The sequence below is a fragment of the Mustela lutreola genome, chromosome 6 (assembly GCF_030435805.1).
Source record: "Mustela lutreola isolate mMusLut2 chromosome 6, mMusLut2.pri, whole genome shotgun sequence".
Lineage (NCBI taxonomy): Eukaryota > Metazoa > Chordata > Mammalia > Carnivora > Mustelidae > Mustela > Mustela lutreola.
In genome coordinates, this window is record NC_081295.1 from 53,725,726 (window position 1) to 53,743,844 (window position 18,119).

Below are 18,119 nucleotides of genomic sequence, written 5' to 3' on the forward strand. Positions count from 1 at the left end.
GATCCCGGGGTCCTGGGATTGAGCCCCGCATTGGACTCTGCTTGGCAGGGAGCCTGCTTCCCCCACCCCCCTCTGCCTGCCTCTCTGCCTATTTGTGATCTGTGTCTGATAAATAAATAAAATCTTTAAAAAAAAAATTGGGGTACCTCCATCCAGTGAAAACCTGTGGTAAACTTTTTAAAAGTAAGAAAACACTTTACAGACTGACAGAATCTTCAATATTTTAATAAGAGCCAGTCACAGCAGTATACATAGGAAGTAGTTTATTTACTTGCATATCCCCCAAATATTTTATAATGGCATTGGTTGCCTTCAGGGAAGAAAGTTGGTTGGCCAAGGGACAGAGATGGATATACTTTTGTACTTCTTGGATTCTGAGCTATGAGAATGTATTATCTAGTTAAGTAAAAATTTGAAAGGTAACATAAAACTGCTTAACTGAAATTTGACTTTTATAATTCTCAAAAGAGAATTACCATATAGCTATGTCAGAATTCCAAGCTAAATTTTTTCAAAAATAAGAGGTTAAAACATTTTTTTTTTCTCTCTGTTTTATGACCATAGGGAGTGTACAGCAATCAGTTAACCGCAAACAGAGCTGGAAAGGTTCCAAAGAATCCTTAGTTCCTCAGAGACATGGCCCACCACTCGGAGAAAGCGTGGCCTATCGTTCTGAAAGTCCCAACTCGCAGACAGATGTAGGAAGACCTTTGTCAGGCTCTGGTATAACAGCTTTTGCTCAAGCTCACCCTAGCAATGGACAGAGAGTGAATCCCCCACCACCTCCTCAAGTAAGGAGTGTCACTCCTCCACCACCTCCTAGGGGCCAGACTCCTCCTCCAAGAGGTACAACTCCACCTCCCCCATCATGGGAACCAAACTCTCAAACAAAGCGCTATTCTGGGAACATGGAATATGTAATCTCCAGAATCTCTCCTGTTCCACCTGGAGCCTGGCAGGAAGGCTATCCTCCCCCACCTCTGAACACAACCCCAATGAATCCTCCTAATCAGGGACAGAGAGGCATTAGTTCTGTCCCTGTTGGCAGACAACCAATCATCATGCAGAGTTCCAACAAATTTAACTTCCCACCAGGAAGACCTGGAATTCAGAATGGTAGTGGTCAGACTGATTTTATGATACACCAAAATGTCCCTCCTGGCACTGTGAATCGGCAGCCACCACCTCCGTATCCTCTGACCCCAGCTAATGGACAAAGCTCTTCTGCTTTACAAACAGGGGCATCTACTGCTCCTTCATCATATACAAATGGAAATCTTCCCCAATCTATGATGGTGCCAAACAGAAATAGTCATAACATGGAACTTTATAACATGAATGCACCTGGACTGCAAACAACTTGGCCTCAGTCGTCTTCTGCTCCAGCCCAGTCATCCCCAAGCAGTGGGCATGAAATCCCCACTTGGCAACCTAACATACCAGTGAGGTCAAATTCCTTTAATAATCCATTAGGAAGTAGAGCAAGTCATGCTGCTAATTCTCAGCCTTCAGCTACAACAGTCACTGCTATTACACCTGCTCCTATTCAACAGCCTGTGAAAAGTATACGCGTATTAAAACCAGAGCTGCAGACTGCATTAGCACCTACACACCCTTCTTGGATACCACAGCCAGTTCAAACAGTTCAACCCAGTCCTTTTTCTGAGAGTACCACTTCAAATATGACTGTTATGCCTCCAGTTGCTGAAGCTCCAAACTATCAAGGTCCACCTCCACCTTATCCAAAACATCTGCTGCACCAGAACCCATCTGTTCCTTCATACGAATCAGTCGGTAAATCTAGCAAAGAGGATCAGGCGAGTGTGCCCAAGGAAGATGAGAGTGAAAAAAGCTATGAAAATGTTGATAGTGGGGATAAGGAAAAAAAGCAGATTACGACTTCACCTATCACCGTTAGGAAAAACAAGAAAGATGAAGAGCGAAGGGAATCTCGTATTCAGAGTTACTCTCCTCAGGCATTTAAATTTTTTATGGAGCAACATGTAGAAAATGTACTCAAATCTCATCAGCAACGTCTACATCGTAAAAAACAATTAGAGAATGAAATGATGCGGGTAAAACCTTTTAAAATGCCCATTTCTATGCTTGATCATGTATTCGCTTGTTTATTTTAAAATATCGGTCCAATATTTTTCTTTCCTTCTATAGCTAATATATTATCATTGCTTACAAGTCAGTAATTTAAAGTACTTTTGATTAGACCATTTTATTTTAGTATTTCAAGATTTACTCAATTTCCTGGAATAAAGTTGTAATAAATTAAGAAAAATATAATTTATAGTGTGCTATTTAGATGTACATAATCCCTTTATGTGGAAATAGGAGCAAGGGTTATTTTCTAGGTTTTACACATTGTCTTTCAACATTTTAAAATAGGCTAGAAATATCTGGGTCCCATCTCCTGCTAGCTATACTTATGAAACATTTGTTTTTACTTATAGTAGTTTTTGGGCCTTATTCATTGGGATTATTCATCTGGTTGGTCCCATTAGAAAGTGTCAAAGACCTGTCCCTTCAGTTGTTTCCTCTTCTAATTTCATTTTTATAATGTTCTGGAAAATATGCTGAAATTTTTAAACTACTAAAAGGAGACAAGAATTAGTGCTCACTCGTTTTAGATGAATCTGTGTTGTGATTCTCATATAAATACATATCTTCACTAGATATTATGGTGGTACTATTATTGTTAATATATTTGTCACATGTTTACAGTTCAGAGGTTGATTCGCAGTCATATATCTATCATTCAGAGTCTGGGAGGCTTAAATTTGTGATGAAACTTACTCACATAACTTGAGAGCTATTTTTTTAAGATAATTTTACTTAATCTAATTTTATAGTTATGTTATTCCTGTTATAAATTGAGCTTTCTTAGATGAGAAATACCATGATAATTTGTATGACTTATCCATATTTTAGCTCTTAGGATTTCTTACTAAAGTCTGTCTGTATGTATTTTCTTAGTTTATTTTTCCTTTTTCCTCTTTACTTTCACTAATAGCTGATTTAAACTTTTATGGTGTTGGAAGCTTTGCTGACTTCTGTAGCCTCCATTACTGTGTAGGCAAGTAAGATTTTAAGAGAAACAGTTTTAAGTCTGGCATGCCACCCTTTTAAAAAAAATTTTGCATGCAAATGCGCATCCTAACAGAAGCATGAGGTTGCTATATTCTAATTAGGCTTGCATTTCTAGAATAGACTCTACTTCTTTAATTCCTTTTCTTTTTAAACCCTTTAATTCTTTATTGAACTAGACAAAAATAAACTTCCTTCTAAATACAGGTAGTCCATGTCTACATAAGTTGGCTTTTGTTTTTAATCTGCATTTAATCTGGTATCTTCATAAGTCACATTGACTATTCTTTGAAATGTTCCAAAGTGCCTGAAAAGATACCTCTTAATCAAACAAGTTGTCCTGTTTAAATAAGGTAGGAGAAGGTCTTTGCATTTTGTATTAGTGGTGGCTGTGAGTCCTGCTCTCATTCTAATGCCTGAGAAAAATATAAGAAAGATGAAAGGAAAGATGGACTATTGGGACACCTGGGTGGCTCAGTTGTTAAGTGTCTGCCTTCAGCTCAGGTCATGATTAGAGTCCTGGGATCGTGCCCCACATCGGGCTCCCTGCCCAGAGGGAAGCCTGCTTCTCCCTCCCCCACTCCTCGCTGCTTATATTCCCTCTCTCGCTGTCTCTCTCTCTTTTAAAATCTTTTAAAGAAAAAAAAAGATGGACTATTAATGAGTGGTTAGGTTAAAGAAGACATTCTTTTGTTCTTAATACATCAATTTTTTTTAGAACGAATGAATCTGGACGAAAAGAGGTTGGTTTTTTTTTTTCCATGAAAAGTAAAATAGGAACACTAATCCTAGGCATTTACAAGAGAAGCATAAAATGAAGGCAGTCTAATCACATAATTTGGGATGAATATGCATGGAGAGATAGATGAGGATGCATGTTAACAGATGTTTGGTTATTGCACATTGGGAACTTTTTGGGGGCTGCATTAGAAAGCAGTTGGAAAGCTGATCGTTGGTATCATTTCTTGCTCTCCACAGCAGAATCTGCATATATACTCACCTTTGTATATCCTGTTAACTGTCCCTTAAGCTGCACTTTTGATAATTAATTTTCCTTGAAGTATATTCTAGATTCCTAACATGCTTTATTAAAAATTATTATGCATTTAACCTTATATGCCTGAATTTTTTCCAAACTATTTTGTACTGTTTGGTGTAGAAGGTAATTCCTCATTTAACCTTTAGTTTATTTACCTAGGTTGGATTATCTCAAGATGCACAGGATCAAATGAGAAAGATGCTTTGCCAAAAAGAGTCTAATTACATCCGTCTAAAGAGAGCTAAAATGGACAAGTCTATGTTTGTGAAGATAAAGACACTAGGAATAGGAGCATTTGGTGAAGTCTGTCTAGCAAGAAAAGTAGATACTAAGGCTTTGTATGCAACAAAAACTCTCCGAAAGAAAGACGTTCTGCTTCGAAATCAAGTTGCTCATGTTAAAGCTGAGCGGGATATCCTGGCTGAAGCTGACAATGAATGGGTAGTTCGTCTGTATTACTCATTCCAAGATAAGGACAATTTATATTTTGTAATGGACTATATTCCTGGGGGTGATATGATGAGCCTATTAATTAGAATGGGCATCTTTCCAGAAAATCTGGCACGATTCTACATAGCAGAGCTTACCTGTGCAGTCGAAAGTGTTCATAAAATGGGTTTTATTCATAGAGATATTAAACCTGATAATATTTTGATTGATCGTGATGGTCATATTAAATTGACGGACTTCGGCCTCTGCACTGGCTTCAGATGGACACATGATTCTAAGTACTATCAGAGTGGTGAGTAAAATCATAAAATTTGTATATGCTAATATGATTTATTAATGCAATAAGATATAAGATGGTATTATCACTGGGTAAAAGCCAGAAGTCCTGGTTTCAGGTCTTGTCTGTTGGATAAATGTGAGTGAATCCTTTAGACACCTAGACTTATAAAATGAAAGAATATGTTAGAGTCAGTTATTTCTAAATACCATTAATATTTTTGAGTTAATCTCTATATTTTGTTAATTTGAAATATGCCAAACAAATAACGTTTTAAAAATAATTTTGAAATAAAGCCCCATACCTGCCATTCAGCTTAGAAACCAGGTTATCAGTATTTTTGAAGCCCATAAACGATCACTTCCCCTTTTCTCCTCCACAGGGGTAACCAGTATTTCAGAACTCTGTAATCAGTTCTTTCCTTTTCTCTATACTTTTTCCACATATGTCTGTAACCCTAAACACTGTTATTTCATTTTGTCTACTCTTGCACCTTTATTTACATGTAATCATTCTGTATGTATTCTTCTGTGTTCACTTCCTTTATATGTTTGAGGTTGATCTGTGTTACTGCATATAACTTCTGTTTTCACTATTATTTAGGATTCCATTATACAACTGTCACACAACTTATTTAAACACTTTATATACACAATATCACTGTGACACAGGATAAAGAAACTGAGGCTTATTTAGATTAAGTAACTTGCCCAAGGTCAGACAGAAAAGAAGTAGTAAGGGCTAGGCTTTGAACCCAGGTTTGTCTGATTACAGGGCCCATGTTATTTCTTTTACACCACAATGCCTCACCAAGATCCCTTCAAAGCACTAATGGAAGTTTAAGTCGAGCTAACGACTCTTGAATCTTACCATGACTAGGTTGTTTGCATACATTCTAACTTCAGGGTCACAGCAATCTTCTGAGGTAAGTCTTGCCCTCTGTGCTTAAGTGAACACAGTAAATTGACATTAAATGGATAGAACTGAGACACCTGAACCTGTCTCCCCAGATTCACCTGAATTACTTGGAGTTTTTCTTAAAAATATGATTCTTAGGCTCTATTCTAGTCTTCTGATTGAAAATACTCACTGGAGAGGAGAAATAATACATTTTTTTTTAAAGTTTGCTTTTTATTTTTTTTAAGTAGGCTCCACGCCCCACATGGGGCTTAAACTCACAACCCTGAGTTGTATGGTCTACCAACTGAGCCAGCCAGGTGCCCCAAGAAATTGTATTTTAATCAAACATCCCCGATGATTGTTACAGTTAGGGTAATTTCAGATATATTTTTCTAGGTAATTTCATCAAGTCATGGCTTTAAATGCCATCTCATATCAGTGACTTCCAGATTTCTCTTTAGAAATAGCCTCTCCCGGGGTGCCTGGGTGGCTCAGTGGGTTAAGGCCTCTGCCTTCGGCTCAGGTCATGACCGCAGGGTCCTGGGATTGAGCCCCGCATTGGGCTCTCAGCTCAGCGGAGAGCCTGCTTCCTCCTCTCTCTGCCTGCTTGTGATCTCTGTCAAATAAACAAAATCTTTAATAATAATAATAATAAATAAATAGAAATAGCCTCTTCCTTTCGTTCATGTGTGTAAGATTTATTTATTTATTTTAGAGAAGGAGTGCACAAGTGTGGGGAGGGGTACAGGGAGAGAAGCTCCAGCAGACGCCGTGCTAAGCAGGGAGCTCAATGCAGGGTGTGATCCCAGGACCCTGAGATCATGACCTAAGCCTGAACCAAGAATCAGATACTCAGCTGAGCCACTTAGGCACCGCGTGTGTATTTCTAATAGGCCTTTCAAACTTAACATTACCAGTAAATAACTCTTGATTTCTCCCTCTCCAGTTTTACCCATTTTAGTAAATTGTATTACCACCACCCACTTAGTTGTCCTTGATTCTTTTTCTTCCACACGCTTTATATCCAATCCATCAATATATCCTGCTTATTCCACCTCTAAAAATACCTTGATCTATTCACTTTTCTCTATCTCCACTGTTACCATCGTAGTCCAAGCTTAACTGCAATAGCCTCTGAATTGGTTTCTTTATACTTGTCCTTCCTATACTCTATTCTCTACACAGTTGTTAGTGTCCTTTTTAAAACATAAATCAGATCTTGTCATTCTCTTCCTTCAAACTCCCAATATCTTTCCACTGTATTTGGAGTAAAAGGCAAATAATTTCTTTTGCTCGTAAAACCCAGGTACACTGGCTTCTACTCCGTTGTCTACCGTTCTGTCCTTTACTAATTGTACTGGTTTTTTCTCTGTTACTGTTTCTGTGTAGAATACCTTGTCCTGGTTTTCAAATGGTTGAGTCTTTTTTGTTTTTTTACAAATGTCATCTCAGTCTTCCTGAGCCACCCTGGTACATGTGTCATATCATTCCATCTTGATTCTCCGAATGGGATGCATCACTCTGTTTCTTATATATGTATCTGTTGTGTTTGTCCCATGCAAAGAAGCTACCTGAGAGAAGAACCCGGTCTTTCTTATTTATCATTATCATTTGTTAAGTGAATGAAACACTCATATAATTTGTTTGAGACTTTGTTCAAGTTAGTAGTGGGGAGCAATCTGAATAACAGATTCCTGCTCCTGCCTACTCATGATTTTCATTATCATCATTTAACATTGAGTAAATTACTGAATCTTATGCTAATTTTTCTTAGCTTAAAACCTGTCCTGTTGCTATTTTAGAGCACAGGCTCTAGTCAGTAATAAATATCATCAGTGATATGGCATACATTGTGTCTTAGTTTGTTGCAAGAAAAGAGTGTCGTTAACTCTAAGCCATAATGTTAAAAGATTAAACAGGCTTTTCGTACACTCTTGTTCTTGTTTTGCTATACTCTTGTTTTTATTTACTTACCTATTTACTACACAGGTGACCATCCACGGCAGGATAGTATGGATTTCAGTAACGAATGGGGTGACCCCTCTAACTGTCGATGTGGAGATAGATTGAAGCCACTAGAGCGGCGAGCGGCACGCCAGCACCAGCGATGTCTTGCACATTCATTGGTTGGGACTCCCAATTACATTGCACCTGAAGTGTTGTTACGAACTGGTAAAACATTAGTTTCATAATATCTCAGTAGCCCTTTAGACCAGCTGAATCTTAAAATAATTAGCATGTGGCTTATTTTTCAGGTTTATAATAAAAATATTAATTTCTACATCATAAGTTGGTGATTTACTATTAATTTTGATTGTATTCTGAGCATTTTTTAGGAGGTTTATGAATGACTATAACTTTGGTATCTTATTTTAGGCTATACACAGTTATGTGACTGGTGGAGTGTTGGTGTAATTCTTTTTGAAATGTTGGTGGGACAGCCTCCTTTCTTGGCACAAACACCATTAGAAACACAAATGAAGGTAAGATATAGAATCTGTACCAAAGAATTGTCACAAAGTCCCTATATCCCAGACCTTTAGCAGTCCTCTACTTAGAACATCTTAATCTGGAATTTAAGAATGAGCTTGTAAGGGGGCTGCTGGCTGGCTGGGTTGATAGAGGATGTGACTCTTGAACTTGGGGTCATGAGTTTGTGAGTTCAAGCCCCCATTGGGGTAGAGTTGTTTAAAAAAAAATGAACGTGTAAGGTTATAGGAAGCCACGAAAAAATTCCACAGGTGAACTCTAATCTGCATCATCCCACTGTTTTCATGTTGTTATATTCCCCCTCACTGCTTCTCCTGGAAGTCTTTAGTACTGTTTGCAAATTTATTCTAAATTATTTTTTGTCACCTTCTGGCTCCTGGCTTTGTTTCCTTTCATGGACATTCTACCCCCAAACTACAAACAAAGTATGTATCTTCACTTGAAATTACCTCTGGCACTTCAATAAGAAGTTGTCCTCAATTTGGATTATAAACAACCCATTATAAATCCTTCAGTGGTTCCCATGTCCATGGATCAAAATCCAGATTTGCCCTCTTTTCCTTTGTCCATACCATTCCCTCTGTCTGGAATGTCCTCTTCCTTTCTTTCCCATCTTCCACAACGTTCCCACTTTAAACCTAGTTAATTCCTAAACGAACTCATTCTTAACCATTCTTTGAGTATCTTTTTTTTTTTTTTTAAATAAAGATTTTTATTTATTTATTTGACAGAGATCACAAGTAGTCAGAGAGGCAGGCAGAGAGAGAGGAAGGGAAGCAGGCTCCCTGCTAAGCAGAGAGCCCAATGCGGGGCTCAATCCCAGGACCCCAGGATCATGACCTGAGCCAAAGGCAGAGGCTTAACCCACTGAGCCACCCAGGCACCCCCCATTCTTTGAGTATCTTGAAGTTATGTCTTCTAAGATGCTTCCCCCTAAGTTGTAACTACTTCTTTCATTGCATTTAATATACTATATTTAAAACTTCTGGGGGCACTGAGTATCTATTGGTTAAGTGTCCAGCTCTTGGTATCAGCTCAGGTCTCAATCTCAGGGTTGTGGTTTGAGCCCACATTGGGCTCAGGCTGGGTGTGAAGCCTACGTAAAAATAAATAAGATGAGATAAAATAAAAATAACTTGCTTTAGATTTTTTCTTTTTCTTTTTTGTTATTTTTAAAGATTTTATTTATTTATTTGACAGACAGAGATCACAAGTAGGTAGAGAGGCAGGCAGAGAGAGAGAGAGAGAAAGAGGGAAGCAGGCTTCCTGCGGAGCAGAGAGCCCGATGCGGGGCTCCATCCCAGGACCCTGAGATCATGACCCGAGAGCCGAAGGCAGCAGCCCAAACCACTGAGCCACCCAGGCGCCCCGAGATTTTTTCTTTTATTTAAAGTTTTTTTTTTGTTTTGTTTTGTTTTGTTTTTTAGGATTTTATTAATTAGAGAGCATGAGTGGCGGTTGGGAAGAGGAACAGGGAGAAGCAGACTCCCTGTTGAGCAGGGAAGCCTGATGTATGGCTCAATCCCAGGACCCTGGAATCATGACCTGAGCCAAAGACATATGCCCAATCAGTTGAGCCACCCAGGTGCCCCTGTTTATTTTAGAGAGAGAGTATGAACTGGGGGCAAGGGGTGGGGGTGGAGTTGCAGAGAGAATCCCAAGCAGACTTCGGTGCTGAGCCTGGAGCCCAGCACAGGGCTCAGTCCCAAGACCCTGAGATCATGACCTGAGTCGAAATCAAGAGTTGGTAGCCTAACCAACTGAGCCACCAGACACTCCTAGATTTCGTTTAGTATAGGCCTCTCAGTAATGCATTCCCTCAAGTTTAGTTCAGATTAGTTTGTCTGAAAGTGTCTTCATTTTACCTTCTTTTTAATATATATATATAATGCATATATATACACATATATTTACACATATATATGCATATATATACATATATAAAAATGTGTGTGTGTGTCTATAAAAATTGAATGCTTTCTCCTTAAAATCAAGAACAAGGATGGGGCATTTGGGTGGCACCGTCAGTTAAGCATCTGATTTTTGGTTTCGGCTCAGATCATGATATCAGGCCCTGGGATCAAGCCCCACATTGGGCTTCATGCTCAGCATGGTGTCTGCTTCAGATTCTGTCTCCCCCTACCCCTGCACTCCTCCTCTCTCTCTAAAATAAATAAATTAAAAACTTAAAAAAAATAAAAGAACAAGGAAAGGATAGCTGTGGTTTTTTTGGTTTTGTTTTAAGATTTTACCCACTTATTAGAGTGAGAGCAAGCACAAGCAGGGGGAGCAGCAGGGAGAGGGAGAAGCAGACTCGCTGCAGAGCAGGGAGTTTGATACAGGCTCAGTCTCAAGACCCTTGAATCATGCCCTGAGCTGAAGGCAGATGCTTAGCCAACTGAGCCACCCAGATGCCCCCTCCCTTGGACTTTTTTTATTTTTTAAAGATTCTATTTATTTATTTATTTCACAGACAGAGATCACAAGTAGGCAGAGAGACAGGCGGGGGGGGTGGGCCGTAGGAAGCAGGCTCCCTTCCGAGCAGAGAGCCTGATGCGGGGCTTGATCCCAGGACCCTGAGATCATTACTTGAGCTGAAGGCAGAGGCTTTAATCCACTGAGCCACCCAGACACCCCTCCCTGGGATTTTCTACATAGAAAATGATGTTGTCATCTCTGAATAGGGGAAGTTTTTCTTTCTGTATAATCTAATCTGTACGCCTTTTAATTCTTTTGTTGCTATATTACACTGGCTAAGACTTCCAGAACTATGCTTAATAAGACTGGTAAGAACAGATATCCTTGGGGCTTGTGCTCTCTCTGTCAAAATAAATAAATAAAATCTTTAAAAAACAAAAAAAGAAAGAAAAAGAAAATCCTAGGGAATTTATGAAAAAAAACCCATAGAACTACTAAGTGAATTTAGCAGGGTTGTAGGATATAAGGGTATAATACATACAAATCTATTATATTTCTATATTCAAGCAATACATGACTAGAAACTGAAATTTAAAAGCTGTAACATTTATAGAAAATGCCCCAAATTGAAATATGTAGGTATAAATTTAATAAAACATGAGTAAGATTTGTATGCTGAAAGCTACAAACTCTGATGAAAGAAAATCAAGAAAGATCTTCATAAATACAGACATGTGCCATGTTGATAGATTGAAGGACAACATAGTAAAGCTATCACTTATCTCCAAAATAAATCATCTATAGATTTAATTCTCTTCTAATTTTTGTAGATATAGATGAGCCAGTTTTAAAATTTATATGGTGGACAAAGGAATTAGAATAATGAAAACTGATTTTAAGAAGAAGAACAAAGGGGCTGCCTCGATGACTCAGTTAAGCGTCTGACTCTTGATCTCAGCTCAGGTCTTGATCTCAAGGTTGTGAGTTCAAGCCCCCAAATTGGGTTCCACACTGGACATGGAACCTACTTAAAAATAAATATTTATTATGTAATATTAATATTTATGTCATATTATTATTTAATATTTATTTAAATAGAAAATAAGAAGAAAGAAGAATCAACTACTTGATTTTAAGACTTACTGTGAGGTTACAGGGGCGCCTGGGTGGCTGAGTGGCTTAAAGCCTCTGCCTTCAGCTCAGGTCATGGTCTCAGGGTCCTGGGCTCGAGCCCTGCTTTGGGCTCTCTGCACAGTGGGGAGCCTGCTTCCCCCCCCCCCGCTCTGCCTGCCTCTCTGCTTACTTGTGATCTCTGTCTGTTGAATAAATAAATAAAATCTTAAAAAAAAAAAACCTTACTGTGAGGTTACAGTAATCCAGACAGGGTAATATTGGCAGAAGGACACAAATATAGATCCATGGAATAGGATAGAGAATGGAGAAATAGAATCGCCCAAATATGACCATTTGATTTTTGACAAAGGTGCAGGTGGAGAAGGAATAGTATTTCAATAAATGATACAATAAAAATTGGTCAGCCATATACAGAGTACTGAAACTCAATGTAAACTTCATCCTTACACAAAGATTAACTCAAAATGGATCATTGATCTAGAGATCAAATGTAAAGCTATAATATTTTAGAAGAAAACATAGGTGAAAATCTTTATGGCCTAGGGTTAGGAAAAGAATACTTAGAAATGACACCAAGGGGCACCTGTGTGGCTCAGTGGGTTAAAGCCTCTGCCTTCGGCTCAGGTCATGGTCTCAGGGTCCTGGGATCGAGCCCTGCATCAGGCTCTCTGCACAGTGGGGAGCCTGCTTCCTCCTCTCTCTCTACCTGCCTCTCTGCCTGCTTATGATCTCCGTCCGTCAAAAAAAAAAAGAGAGAGAAAAGAAAAGAAATGACACCAAATTCATGATCCATACAAGAAAAAGTTGAGAAATTGGAATTCATCAAAACTTTAATAAAACTTGTAGTATACAGAACACACAGTCAAGGGTGCCTAGGTAGCTCAGTTAGTTGAGCGTCTGATTCTTGGTTTCAGCTCAGGTCATGATCCTCAGGATCAAGCTTGGTATCAGGCTCCAATCTCAGCACAGAATCTGATGGAAATTCTTTCCCCTTTTCTCTCCTCTTCCCGCCCACCTCCCCTGCCAGGCATGCATGTGCATGGTCATGTGTGCCCTTTCTCAAATAAATAAATAAATAAAGTCTTTAAAAACTAAACAAAACACAATCAAGACAATGAGGATAAGCTACAGCTTGGGAGAACGTATTTGCAGATCACATTTCCCACAAAGGGCTTTTCTCTAGACTATAAAAAGAATTTTCAAAACTCAATAGTAACAAATACTTCTTCATTACCTACTACCTTCTTTCTCTTACTCTTTCTTCTCTTTCTTTCCTTCCTCCCTCCCGCTCTCCCTCATTCTGTTTTATTCAAAGCCAGAACATTCTTTTTAAAGATTTTATTTATTCGGACACCTGGGTGGCTCAGTTGGTTAAGCAACTGCCTTCGGCTCAGGTCATGATCCTGGAGTCCTGGGATCAAGTCCCACATCAGGCTCTCCTGCTGACCTCTCTCCTCTTATGCTCTCTCTCTCTCTCTCAAATAAATAAAATCTTTTTAAACAAGATTTTATTTATTCACTTAGAGAGGCAGAGAGAGCACAAGCAGGGGGATAGGCAGAGGGAAAGGGAGAAGCAGGCTCCCTGCTCAGCAGGGAGCCTGATGTGAAGCTCAATCCTAGGATTCCAGGATCATGACCTGAGCTGAAGGCAACCATCTGAGCCACCCAGGCATCCCCAGAATAAATATTTATTGAACATCTATAAATTATGTGCCAGGCAACTTGCCAAGCACTGAGAAATACAAAGACAAAACATGGTCTATAGCCTTACGGAACTTTAACTCTGGTAGAAGGACACAGTCATAAATACGTATCACAAAGTAGTAGAAATACTATGATACCAGTAACATAGAATGGGAGGCAGAGTAGAAATAATCATTTTTGCCATAAGTAGAAGAGCTTTACAGCGGAGTTAAACTTACAGTGATGAAAAAATAAATAAATAAATAAATAAACTTACAGTGATGAGTCTTATAATGTGAGTATAAATTGCGTCGAGAGGAGAGAATGGGAAGAAAGGTTATTTCCCACCACTGATTGATTCATTCATGATTAAAGGTAAGGAAGGTGAAATACAATACGATTTATTTTTAAAAATGCAAATAGTCTGGTAAAACTTTTTGGTATACAACTTGGAAGAAATTTTTGTTTTTCTTATTTATCTCTTCCCTCCTAATTTCTAAAAATCCTCTTTAAAGGTTATCAACTGGCAAACATCTCTTCATATTCCACCTCAAGCTAAACTGAGTCCTGAAGCATCTGATCTTATTATTAAACTTTGCCGAGGACCAGAAGATCGCTTAGGCAAGAATGGGGCTGATGAAATAAAAGCACATCCATTTTTTAAAACAATTGATTTCTCCAGTGACCTGAGACAGCAGTCTGCTTCATACATTCCTAAAATCACACACCCAACAGATACATCAAATTTTGATCCTGTTGATCCTGATAAGTTATGGAGTGATGATAATGAGGAAGAAAATGTAAATGACACTCTCAACGGATGGTATAAAAATGGAAAGCACCCTGAACATGCTTTCTATGAATTTACCTTTCGGAGGTTTTTTGATGACAATGGTTACCCGTATAATTATCCAAAGCCTATTGAATATGAATATATTAATTCACAAGGCTCAGAGCAACAGTCAGATGAAGATGATCAGCACACAGGCTCAGAGATCAAAAACCGTGATCTAGTGTATGTTTAACACACTAGATAATTGTTGTAATGAGGGTTTGCAAAAAGACCCAACGCAGAGTTTTTTGAGGCTCTGAGAGTAAAATTATGCAAATGTGACAGAGCTGTGTATGAGTGCTCTGTGTACAATATCTTATGTTCCTAAATTATGGAAAAAATTTTTAAAATGTTAATTTATTCCAGTCTTTTTAATCAGTAATTTAGAAAAAATCATAATAAAGAAAGTAAATTATGAGCTGAATATTATAGTCAGTTCTTGGTACTTAAAGTACTTAAAATAAAAACATAGTGCTTTGTTTAAAAAGGAGAAGCTTGGTATCTATATGTACATACACTAAATAATTTAAAAAAAAGAACAGAGTTTTTGAAATTTTTTTGAAAGACAGTTTTAGTTTTATCTTGCTTTAACCAAATATGAAATGTATCCCACATTCACAGAGTTTTGTTCTTCTTTTAACCCCCATAACCTTGTTTTTGGTACAAATAAGCTGTAGAAATTAAGCCATTATGGTGAAGAGTGTTCCTAGGCTAATGATAATCTGATAATTTACATCTTAGAACTGAGAAATACAGGGTTGAAATAAGTATGTTCATCAGAAGAAAAAATAATGCAGATTATCTGGTTGGTTTGTTTGTTTGTTTTCCCCCTCTGTGGAATATTTACTCTTCTAGCATTTATTTCTCAAGAATTACTGGCTTTAAAAGAAGCAGAGCACTACCATTTTTCTTTATATACTGGTATTTTTTTAATGCTGCTTCTAGTTTTTAAAAGGGAATAAAGTTGCCATAAGTCAAAATTTACAGTACTGAATGCTAGCATCCTTCATATTTTTCCTTCAATTTTTTTTAAAGTTTCCACCATCCTAAGCAGGTTAATTTCAGTTTCGTATGAAACTTTAATTAGAAAAATTATTTGTGGGTACTCACTAGAAAAGTACTTTTTCTGTATAGTGACAGTTTTGGTTATGTCATCAGTAATGTTATATGTTTCCTCTTTCAGAACAGTGCTGTATATATGGACTGTTAAGGAAAAGGAAATCTGGCTGTTTGACCATATTTTACCTATGGGCAGATTAACTGGTGAAAAGATTATTATTTAAATCCTAATTGAGTGGCCTTTAGTAATTAGAAAAAATTACATAGTAGTCTTAATAGAAAATTCAAATCCTCCTAACTTAATTTAAGGTTAAATAATGTATTTTTCAGCATGCCTATTATATATAATGCTTAGGTTTTAAGAACTCTTATGGTTTCAAACCAAAATACATTTAGCTTCTCTTTTAGGAAGGGGAAAAGGGCTCTATTCTGCCGTTAGTAAAATTTGTATTTTACTTCTTTTTCTTTAAGTTCCACTGATAGGGAATTGTTTTATCAAGATTTTATATTTCTGGATAAGAAGAGGCATAATTTTAGGATTTTCAAACTAATGGAAAAAAGCTAGTGGAAGTCTCACATACGTAAGTAAAATTAAAGGCAAAGCTGTTCTATTTGAATTGGGGCTGGCAATGAAGACTTACTAGCTCAAACTTCCCATGTTTCTCTGGGTGTCCCTCTCAGAGCTCAGCTTGTAAACCATGGGTCTTTGGGGTTCCTTGGTTTTTGTGAAAGGTGGGGACTCTTCCCCCAAAAATACAAATCAACACACACATATAGAATGCTACATGCAGTCTTAGGAATTCTGGACATGTTGAAAACTTCATAAACTTGGTTACGGACCTCTGTCCTAGAAGAACACTGATATATTAAACTAAGAACTTTGCTCTAAATTTACTGATTAGTACTCAGATTCACACAGCTTGTGTAAACACTGATAATTTGTGATGGAAAAAAGTCTGTACCATGTGATAAGATACCCTTAGGAATGCCTCTCTCTTGCTGGTACAGCACGAAGACATTTTAAACATACTCTTGAGAGCACTGAAATAGATGTTTGGCTTGTTACAGGCTTACTACAGGAATATTTCTGAAGGACTTCTAATCAGAGAGTTGTAAGAAAGGGCACCAGAATGATTTGGCAGTCTCCACTTCATGGAACATTTGATTAGTGCTATAAAATCCTATGCCAGAAAAAGTAGTTCAAGAATTTTTAGCTCAGTACTCAAATGTTAAGATATCCCTCTGGCTCTTTGGGTTTTCTCAGATTTATTGAAATTTCCATTTGGTTGTTTTTACTTCTGGATTGTGATGCAGTGCCGTACAAAACCAATTCTGTTAGTTTTATGTTATAGGAATACTAAGGTGCTGTCTCCTCTCTCTCCTTCCCTCCCCACAAAATCTGTGTTGACACTACAAATTCTGTGCTCACACTACAACACACTACTGTGTTCTTTTAAAATTTTCTTTGACAACGTAAGCTTTTTCTGTTTATGTAAAGCAGTGTACAAGCCTTTGCTGTCTGCACTTTTAACAATTTGGATATACTTATTAGCTCTCTTATTCCCAAACCACATCCAGTTCTTCTAGCACAGAATCTGGTGTTTCCTGACCAGAAAGATGAGAACAACATGAAAAAACCTATATGCTTTCAATTGAAATAGAATGAAAACATTGGTTACACGTGTTTTCTTTTTCAGATAATTTTCCCACTTAATAAAAAACTTGCTGTCTTTCTTATACTTATCCCCTTTTTATGTATATCAATAGTATTTATGAAATGTGTTCTATAATTATGTAATTGTAGATACTATTATGTATTGTCTGGTGACATTCCAAGGCAGGCCCTGTTGCTGTATCTTTTCTACTTTATTTGTAATAGGAACTATAGAATGTATGACTAAGAAGTCACTTTGAGATTGACTTTTTAAAAAAGTTATTACCTTCTGCTGTTGCAAAGTGCAAAACTGTGAGTGGAAATGTTTTATTCTGACTTAATAATATGTTAGAAATTAGAGAATACAGTGGGAAGAGTTTTAGATATTGCTGCTGCTGTTACCTAAGGTACTTTAGAAATTTTTCTTTAATAAGCAAAAATAAACAAAAATCCCTTTGGTATTTAAAGTGAAACATTTATTTAGCCTGTTTGTTTTAATCTAAAGCAAAAGGTAATTTGGGTCAACATATTGGTATATTTGTAAAGCGCCTTAATATATCCCTTTGTGGAAGGCATTATCCCACAGTTTACTTTTATATTGTATTGTGTATATAAGTATTTTGTATTAAAATTGAATCAATACAACACTACAGTTTTATAAAATAATGCTTTGTTAGGAAAAGGAATTACAGCTTTGCAATATAACTAAATTGTTTTGCATACTTCTGAATGTAGTAGATATGAATAATCAGCCTGTGTTTTTAATGACTTTATTTGTATTTTCCCAACCATTTTCTCTAGTGTCATATTTGCTGGGATAATAATAAAAAAAAATTCAGATCTTTCAGTTGTGTGTGGAAAGCTATCAAGGCACTTAATGTATGTTGATTTTCATTTTTAAAAGTGTATTTTAATGTTTATTCTTAGAAAATTTATGATTAAAAATTCAATGTTTTAGAATGAGAATATATATAACTAATGATAATAGGGTTAAGGCAAACTGAGTAGAGTTAGTGTAACCCAGTAAAATGTTTTCATTTTGCCCAACGTAAGTACAGTAACTATTTCATGTTAAAGGCTTCCTTTA

At 37.2% G+C, this 18,119-nt stretch overlaps 1 protein-coding gene across 1 annotated transcript in view; it reads left to right on the plus strand.

Annotated features, from left to right (window-relative positions):
* The window catches only part of LATS1 (large tumor suppressor kinase 1), a 51,719-nt gene extending 33,840 nt beyond the window's left edge, over window positions 1-17,879 (plus strand). Inside the window, exons 4-8 of the mRNA XM_059177266.1 lie at window positions 565-2,075; window positions 4,295-4,877; window positions 7,752-7,934; window positions 8,139-8,245; window positions 14,003-17,879. Of these exons, the coding sequence (XP_059033249.1) occupies window positions 565-2,075; window positions 4,295-4,877; window positions 7,752-7,934; window positions 8,139-8,245; window positions 14,003-14,512 (2,894 nt within the window). The 3' untranslated portion in view covers window positions 14,513-17,879. The remainder of the gene's footprint in view (window positions 1-564; window positions 2,076-4,294; window positions 4,878-7,751; window positions 7,935-8,138; window positions 8,246-14,002) is intronic.
* Window positions 17,880-18,119: the final 240 nt, after the last annotated feature.